The sequence below is a fragment of the Hyperoodon ampullatus genome, assembly GCF_949752795.1.
Source record: "Hyperoodon ampullatus genome assembly, chromosome: X".
NCBI lineage: Eukaryota > Metazoa > Chordata > Mammalia > Artiodactyla > Ziphiidae > Hyperoodon > Hyperoodon ampullatus.
In genome coordinates this window covers 19,390,888-19,400,290 of record NC_136913.1, presented here as the reverse complement: position 1 = coordinate 19,400,290, position 9,403 = coordinate 19,390,888, and the positions used below count along the sequence as shown (strand labels likewise).

At 51.8% G+C, this 9,403-nt stretch overlaps 1 protein-coding gene across 1 annotated transcript; it reads left to right on the top strand.

Annotated features, from left to right (window-relative positions):
• Nucleotides 1-6,435: 6,435 nt before the first annotated feature.
• KLHL34 (kelch like family member 34) lies at nt 6,436-8,382 on the top strand (the record flags this gene model as incomplete). The annotated part of the gene is made up of 1 exon (XM_079727265.1): nt 6,436-8,382. One exon carries the CDS (start codon nt 6,436-6,438, stop codon nt 8,380-8,382), a length of 1,947 nt encoding a protein of 648 aa, XP_079583391.1.
• Nucleotides 8,383-9,403: the final 1,021 nt, after the last annotated feature.

Sequence of the window (9,403 nt, the reverse complement as noted above, 5' to 3'; positions counted from 1 at the left end):
GCCACTTCCCATTGTATGACTTGGTTTGTACTACGCACTCATGTGGAAAGGTGTATAAGAGACTCTGAGGTTGATGTCAGAACATTGTTTCATCTTTCTGAAGAAGGTCTAACCATGGGAAGTCATAGGTTTGGTTGCCCGTACACACCTGAATGTGCTGACAGCTGGCCCTTTGGGGTCAGATACTAAGAGTAAACCACTTCATTGTGCCCAGAGGCAGGGATTCCTCCTGAGACAAGGATTCCTGTGAAAGTCATTTATTAGGAAGTATTCCCAGAAAAGACAGGCAGGGGGCTGGCAATGTGAGACAGGGAAGGGAAGGTCAAGCGAGTGTGTGACACCAAACAGGGTCCCACAGGAGATAGCTGTAGCTCAATCGGATAGGGGAGCTCTGGAAACAGTGTGAGCCATACCTGGAAAGGGGGCTGCCCTCCACCTGTCAGTCAGTCGTTGGTCAAGGGTAGCCCCTGGGAGATGTAAATTTGCGGGCACTTTTTGCTTCTGTTCATGTGCACGGGGAAGGTGGGCTCCAGCAGCCCAGGGGTGCCTGCCCACAAAGGGACACAGGTGCTGGTTGCTGGGAGCAAAAGCCACTGGGATTGATGTGCACAAAAATGGTAAAGGGATCGAGGGGATATGGGTGGGGCTCTGACAAGGTTTGCTAAATCACATCACTTTGGACAAGCTTCCTGTCTTCCCCGAGCCTCAGGTAACTCTTCTTATGGCCTGGCACGTTCTACTTCTACTTATATGTTTTCTTTCAAGGTTCTCTATTGCTAGAAGGTTCTTATTTATGCTGTGGCAAAATTTTTCTTCGTAACTTCCACTTACTGGTCCTGGGTCTGCCTTCTGTGCCTCTTGCCCTTCAGAGAGTTGAAAATAGCAATCATTTAACTCACCAGAGGGTTCTTTCCTCTTAGTCTAAAATCTCCAGCTCCTTCACCTGCTCTCTCCATGAGAAAGAACATTTCCAGACACTCCCTCTTTCTGGCTGCTCTCCTTGGGCATTCCCTGATTCATCAAAGGGCCTCTTAACATGTGGCATCCAGATAGGAAAACTGGCTACAGTTACATTCTGATTTGAGTATTCAATCAAGTGTTGAGAAAATGCTTCGGTTACCAAATCATCTCATGCCACAGAGATCGCTGTTAATATCGCCAGCTTGTCTGGGGTAGGGAAGGGCAAACAAGTCCACAATCTATTTTAAAGTCATATGATGTGGGGCACAGCCACTGAATTTTCCCATCTAAGTCTCCAACCTCTGACCTTTTGGAGCTAGTAGGCTTCCTCTCTTTTTTGGGGGGAAATGTTGACATTACGCCTGGAATAAGTTATTACTGAGATTAGTGAATTTGGGATGTAGCAGAAATTATGAACAATTCTCTATTACAGTGGTTCTCACACTTTCATGTGCATCAGAATCATTGGGAGGGCTTGTTGCGAAGCAGATTGCTGGGCCCATTCCTGGGGTTTCTGATGCAGTAGAAACCGTAACAGGTTCCCAGGTGATGCTGCAGGAGGACCACTGAAAACCACTGCTTTATTACATTTTCTGGCTGCTTGGCCTCTGGTATTATGAGTTTTCAGAAGGCTTTAAGGGAGGGAGAAGGAAGAGAAACTCACATCTATTGTGTATACTCGGGCCAGGAATGGTCATAGATACATAATTTTATTTTAACAGTGCTATGAATGTAGAAGCGGTATCCTCCTTTTAAAAATAATAAAATGACACTCACAGAACTTAAGTCACTTGTTTAAAGTCTAATGGAGCAGATCTGGAATTGGAGCCCAGGTCTGTCTGAGCCCAAAGCCCAGTCCCTTCCCCACCTACCACACTGCTTCTTTAGCTGTCAGCTGGGCCAGAATGCCAAAATCACTCATGACTAAAACACACACGCACACACTCCACCCCTTGAAATCCTTTCACTTGAACTGCATGTCACAAAGATAAAATAACATCTCACATACACAAAAAATGGTCTTGTTAACCTGGGTGAAGTTAACATGGGATATTTTTTCTCTACTGCATGTCTGTTATTGTTTGTAATCATGTTTTCACAATTAGTTTAGTTAATGCGTCAATTTCTAATAATAAGCTCTCCACGGAGGATGCTGGAAGCCGTGTGTTGGAAGTATATTGGTACTGAAAGGAGTCAGTAATGATAGATGATAAAGAGTTAACCTGCCGAAAACTGTATCCTAAATATCACAGGGCCTATTTTTTAGAATGTTGTGGTTTTGAGAAAAGGTTCCCAATGTTATTATTATACAAATCCTTTTTTTCCTCAGAAGTGCATTACAATGGATGAACCTTGAAAACATTATGCTAAGTCAAAGAAGTCAGTCACAGGAGACCATGTATTACATAATTCCATTTACGTGAAATATCCAGAATCTACAGAGATAGAAAATAGATCAGTGGTTGCCTAGGGCTTGCGGGACAGGTGGTACAGGGAAGTGAGAGTTAAAGGGCACGGGGTTTCTATCTGAGATTATGAAAATGTTCCCAAATGAGACTCTGGAGATGTCTGCATAACTCTGGAAATATGCTAAGAACCACTGAACTGTACACTTTGAATGAGTGAATCGTATGGCATGTGGATTATATCTCAACAAAGCTGTTACCAAAAAAAGCACATTACATTTGCAAAAAAAATTTTAAGTGCCTATTATACATGGACATCTGTAGTTTTCAAATTTTTTTGACATATACAATTATTTTAGAGGTGAGAGCTATGGAATTTACATTTAGCTAGGTAGGGCCAAGTCAGGGAAAGTGGAGCGCCACGGCTGACCAGCACTGCCACTTTGATGTGGGAAGTGAGGCGGGTGCTTGGAGGACTTTAGTTCTAGGCTCTGTCACAGGAGGTGCAGATGTATGGAAGGGATCATCGACAGCAGGTCACAGTCCTGACAAGGGGTGGGGAGTTCAAGATAAATTGCAGGGTCCCAACAGGCATGCTGGAGTGTGTAGCTGGGCCTTCGGCAGAAGCCTGGCCATAGAAAGTGGGGTGTGGAGGGGCTGCTGGGGCACCGGGGGCCCTGTGTCCGGGGAGGAGGAGTAGCAGTGTATCTGACTGGATGCCAAGAACCATGTGGGGCTGGCCTTGGTAAAGGACTGGGGTTGTAGAGCAGGGGGCTGGATGAAGTGGTAGGGCCTTCTCTCAGTTGCAGGCCACCCATGGTGACCCACTTGATTCCTAGGGATGTTAGCTCATGGCCATACCAGGGTGTGTCTGCAACCGAAGCTGTGTGAAGGGAAGAAAGAGAAGCAGAGAGAAAGAAGTAACTGCCTCAGTCAAGTTCCTAACAACCCTTTACTCCTCCCACTGACAGTCTCATTCCCTCTATCTGTTCAACTCAACATTATTTATGCCGAAGACTGTGACAGGGGCTGGATATACAAAGACCAAGAAACAGTCCCCAGCCTCAAGGAGTTCATAGTCTAAAGAGGGAGGACAACTTAGAAGCAGATCATTTTCAACAGAACAATCACATCCATTTTCAACAGAACAATCACATCCTAGTTAATATTGCCCAGAAATTAAAATATCAATACTTTCCATAAACATTACTCAAAGGACAAGAATGTTCTTGGATGGACTGACAGTTACATTTTCTAAACAAGACCTTGTAGACACATCTAATATGAAAATTTCTTCACGTAACACATTTCATCATATCCTCAATGGCAAAACATGTTGAGGTGGCATGTTGGGCCAGCAATGAACAGGTACTTGTTGTATAAAATTGGATTTTTGATGTCAAGAGTTTAAAATCTTCCACAGCATCTCTATTCTCAAGTAAGTGTGACATTCTGGATTCAGACTGAATGCATGGTGATGGACAGATCTGATGGGCTGTGGTCCAATTTCAGGGTGAGAAATATGCTGTTTAAAAAACTGTATTTAAACTTTATCGCTCTGAAATTTGGTTTAAATAAACTGACTGTGTGTTGCACTATTTTATTTTTATCATACATGAGGTCACATAATATAGTGGGGAGGGAGCCCTGGATTCTGGTCCAGACTCTGTAACTCAATATCCAAGTCACCCAGACAAACCGTACTCTCTCTGGGGCTCATTTGCCACATTTTTAAAAAGAAAAACAAGAAATTGGGGAGGATAGGGAGAGGGTTTGGCTAAATGATCTCAAATATCCCTTCTAGCAAAATTCTATCAGGTTGAGTAAAGGCCATTTAATTTCACCATACAGATCTGTGCACAGCGAACCAAACTGGTATTTTATTTTTGAACTAAGAATTTTAGGGCTTAAAAAAAAAAGAAAGAAAAACCCAAACCAACTAGCACTGCCCGCCCCCCATCTGTAGCTCTAACGTTAGGAATTCAAATTGCAGTATTCTTAGTCCCTGGAGTTTAAGTAAGCCCTTAACCTGAGCCCCTGCCTGCATTTTATAATTTGACTAATTTAAGTCATAAATCAGTTTCATCTTTGACAACAAAGCAAAATCATTTTACTAATATTTTTATGTACTTCAAGAATTGCTTCTAACTGGAGACCCTGTAAGTACCGATGGCATACCAGGAAGAAAACGATGAATTTTATCCTTCCTTGGATTTTTTTAAAATGAAATACAACCCTAACTCTCAGAAATGCAAGTTATTTCAGATGCCTTCAAAAGGTGCACTTAAAACAGATTACCAGAAGGGTTGCATTAGAAAATAGAAAAATCAATTCTAGATGAAAGCAAAACACACAGAACCCTCCAAACTGGTAAGAAAGAACAGCTATATTAATCATTTAGTTATTTAAGAGCAGGGTGTCAGAGATGAGAAATGCTTTCCTGATGTCTCAAGATTGGGGTGGTTTTAGTCATCATTTCCGTGCTGGGTGCATCTTATAAAAATAACTTCATGAGGATGGGCCCTTCAAAACTCCAGCCTCTACCGAGCTTTGCAACCTTACTGACCATTATCACGTCACGGCATTGAGAATGGAGCAGGCAGTAATTACATCAGAGCCTGTAAAGCCAGGGAGACAAACTGGAAAGAATTATTTTCTTAAATGAAGTGGTCATTCAAAGGCAGAAAACCCAAGTCACCTACAATCTCCTTGTCCACTTTGCCAAGGGATGGGCCGGGTGGGGTCTAAGAACACGAAGGGGGAACTCAGCCGGGGTCGGGGAGCTGGGTGGGAGCAAATTCCTGAAAGCGGAATGTGAGACAAGCCAGAGAGACCTCGGGAAGGGCGCAGAGTAGGCCCAGCATCTCGCAAGGGTGAATCCAGGTGAGGGGCGTGCTCCGGAGAGCCTCTGGCGAGGAGTGTCGCTTCGCCCCGGCGTGATTCCCGCCAGTGGCTCCTCTGAGCGCAGTGGCCTCCTGGGTGTCAGCGCGCAAAATCGCCGCTTAATCCCCGCTCTCGCTGGATTAATTAGGGCCTCCTCAAAGCAGAAAGTTGCGAGCCAGGGGCTTCTTTCCCAGGCGCAGAGACACCGGGGGGTCGACACTCCTCCAGACCAGCCGGGAGCCCCTCCCCAGACACCAACAGGCACAGGGTCCCCGCGACTGGCGCCTCTCCAGTGAGCGCCTCCCGCACCCCAGCCGGGTTCCCGGGACTCCCTGGTGACCGGTGGCTTGTGGGGTGGCTGGAGTCATGTCCCAGGCCCGGGCCGCTTACTCCCGCGTCCCGGCCCTCCGTTCTCAGCCAGCAGCCGGGGCGCGGGGCGGGGCGCACCGGGAAGGCCGAGGCCGCGCGCTATTCCTGTCGCTGTGAGCTACCGGCATGTTATGTGCGGCGCCCAATCACGCCTCCGACCCTCCGCGCTGACCCGAGCCCCACCTCCCTAATCCCCTAGGCTTTGATTTGATCCTCCGCGCGGAACAAGCTCACCTCCCTTGCCCCGTAGCTAGTTGTCCCCGGCCCTCGCGGGTGCCCGCAGAACCCTCCTTGTCCACCCCCGGGGAGGTCAGAGCCCTCGCCCCGCACTCCCCGGACGGCCCGAGTCGGGCCACATCTGCGCATCTGGGCCGTCGGAGATCCAGCACCCCACTGGAGTCAGTCTACCTGCAGCTCCACCCTTCCAGGTGATGGTGCGCGGCCACTGCGGCCCCTGGCGCGCAGGTGTGGGCTCCCCAAACTGGGCCGTGGAGGGGGCTTTGGGCAACGCTCTGGCAGCCTCAGCAGCCGCTGAAACCGAGCCCCGCACCTACCGGAAGACTCCAAACTCCGTGCCCTCCGCTACTAGGGCCTTCTGGAAACCGTTCCCCGACCGGATTTGCTCTGAGAGGGGGACAGGGAGATCTGCGGACCTGTATGAAGGAGGCCTGGGATTTAAGCTGAGCAGGCAAAAATGGGCCCCTGCTAGGGGCTCTTCGGCTCGCACGGCGGACCTGGCGGTGCCGTGTCCCGGGATGTCTCCGGCCGCGCCCGGCTGGCCCCAGCCCCGGCCCGGCCACTTCCCGCCCTGGGCATCATGAGTTACTTCCTGTCTTACTGCAAAGCTCATGGCGGCGCGCTGCTCACCGGCTACCAGGCCCTGCGCGCCGAGGGCTTCCTGTGCGACGTGACTCTGGAGGCCGAGGGCAGCGAGTTCCCGGCGCACAGGTCGCTCCTCGCGTGTTCCAGCGACTACTTCAGGGCCCTGTTCAAGAGCCACACCCGGGAATCCCAGGCGCCCGTGATCCACCTGCATGTGCCGTCGGCGGCCGGCCTGCAGCGCCTGCTGGACTTCATCTACACCGCCTGGCTGCCGCTCTCCATGGACACCGTGGAGGACACGCTGGAGGCCGCCAGCTACCTGCAGGTCACCGAGGCCCTGGGGCTGTGCGGCCGCTACCTGGAGCGCCAGCTAGCCCCTGAGAACTGCTGCTTCGCCGCCAACATGGCGGCGCGCTTCGGCCTGGTACACACGCTGGGCGCGGCCGAGCGCTGCATTGTGAGCCACCTGCGGGAGCTGCTGGCGCGGGGCGCGGGCCCCGCCGGGCTCCTGGAGCTCAACCCCGCGTCGCTGAGGGCCGTGCTGGGTGCCCCTGACGTGGCGCGCGTGCCCGAGGCCCGGCTGCTGGGCCTGGCCCTGGCCTGGCTGCGGCAGGAGCCCGAGGCCGAACGGCTGGCCCACTGCGCCGCGCTGCTCGAGCGCGTCCGCTTCGGCCTGGTGCCCACCGACGTGCTGCGGCGCGTGTACTCGGGCTCCGGCCTCACCCTGCCCTCCCGGGTCAAAGGCCTCATCATCCAGGCCCTCAACTACCACACGTCGCCCTCCCGTCAGCCGCTCATGCAGGGCGAGCAGACCAGCGTCCGGAGCCCCCAAACCCGCATCTTGTTGGTCGGGGGGTGCAGGGGGCGGGAGGTGGTGACTGAGGAGGTCGTCGCCCCCCGGCGGGCAGCCAGAGGGAGGGGCGCCGCGGCGGAGCCCGAGGAAGAGGAGGAGGAAGAGGAGCAGGTGGAGGAGGAGGAGGAGTGGGAGCTTACCCGGGACGTGGTGGCCTTTGACGGGTACAACCACCGCTGGCGCAGCCTCACGCGCCTGCCCGCTCCGCTACTGGGGCACAGCGTGTGCGCCGCGGGCAACTTCCTGTTCGTCCTCGGCGGGGAGATCCCGTCAGGCGGTGGCTCCTCCCCCACAGCCGACGGCCTGCGGGCGGTCACGGCCCAAGTGCACCGTTATGACCCGCGCTTCCACGCTTGGATGACTGTGCCCGCTATGCGGGAAGCGCGGGCCCATTTCTGGTGCGGCGCCGTGGGCGAGGGGCTCCTGGCCGTCGGGGGCCTGGGCGCGGGCGGCGAAGCGCTGGCCTCAGTGGAGATGTACGACCTGCGCCGGGACCGCTGGACAGCGGCCGGGGCGCTGCCGCGGGCCCTGCACGGCCACGCGGGGGCCGTCGGGAACTGCGGCGTCGTGTACATCTCTGGGGGCAAGGCGGGGAGAGGCGAGGGCGGCGCGAGCAGCCTCCGGGACGTGTTCTCCCTGGGACCCGGGGAGCAGGCGTGGAGCAAGAGGGCGCCCATGGGCACGGCCCGCTTCGGGCACCACATGGCCGCACTGCGCGGCGCGCTGTTCGCCTTTCTGGGGCGCTACGAGCCCTTCTCCGAAATCGAGCGCTACGACCCCGGCACCGACCAGTGGACTCGGCTGCGGCCGCTACCCTACGACCGCTTCTGCTATGGGCTGGCCGTGGTGGAGGAGACGGTGCTGCTGCTGGGCGGCCTGAAGTGGCGGGACTCACGCCAGGTGCCTACCCGCAACGTGGTGGGTTATGACCTCGACCTGGACCGCTGGGAGGACACTGGCTGCGCGCTGCCTTGGGCCTGGAGCGGCCTGCAGTGCGCAGTGCTGCAGCTGGCCGAGGGTGGGGATGAGGAGAGGGAGGGAGAGCCCGGAGAGGCGCCAGATTTAGTGCTGGGCTTAATGGGTCAGTGAGCAAGTCGCGCCTGACCAGGCTTACAGAGCAACCCATGGGCTTTTCCTTAGGCTTGGCCAAAGAGGAACATTTCCCCTTACTCTGAGAATGGGATACAGGATGGGTCAAATTTAGAAGGATATATGAATCATCTTCAGTGAACTGGGGATTTCTAGAAATTCTCATGCTGGGCTAGAGATGGACTTTGAAAATAAAACATGACCCTATTTTCCCTCTGGTAGTTAGTGTTTCCCAGGCGCTAAACAGAGATTACTTTTGTGCCAAACAGCCAAAAAACGTACCATAAGAAGTTATGTACAAGACCAGAAAATTCTTAGCTATAAAGACTGTAATAAATGGTTCTAGAAGATGGCATTATCTGAATAAGTAAATATCTATCTGAATAAATAGTGAAGGTAAAGTGCCTTGGTTAATAAACACATGCAATCATTGTAGGGAGAACTATGATTTTATGATCCAGAATCATGGTTATAGTTCTGCTCTGATGGTTTAATATAGATATGGAACTGAGAGGAAAAAAATCTCTAAGAAAGCACCATTTTTTTTTTGAGAAAATAACCTAGGTTAAGTTTTTCTGTACTTCATCCTTACTTACCCTAGTCTGCTTTTGCCCTGGCTTTTGGCAGCTCATTGGTTTTAAGTTTTATTTCTACAGCCCTTAGCCATAATAATCAGGCTTCTTTGGTTTAGTGGAACACCTAACAAAAACAAATCAAAACCCTATTTCATTCATCCTCTTTAAATGTTCATTCTGCAGACATGCTGTAGGTAATATTTGTAAAAAAATATTTTTAAGCTTATTTTTAGTGGTACCCCCCACCCTCTGCCCCACCTTCCCAAAAGAATCACAGAGAAACGAAAGAGGAGTAGGTGAAATTTTAAAGTTCCTGTCAGGTAAATGGGAAACCAGCTTGATTTTGCAGGATCTCAGAGAAGATTCTTGTATACACTGGACAGGTGCTTCTTCTGGCTTGTACCACCAATGGAGTGACAAAGTTAAAACTTGTAACCGGGGGTGGG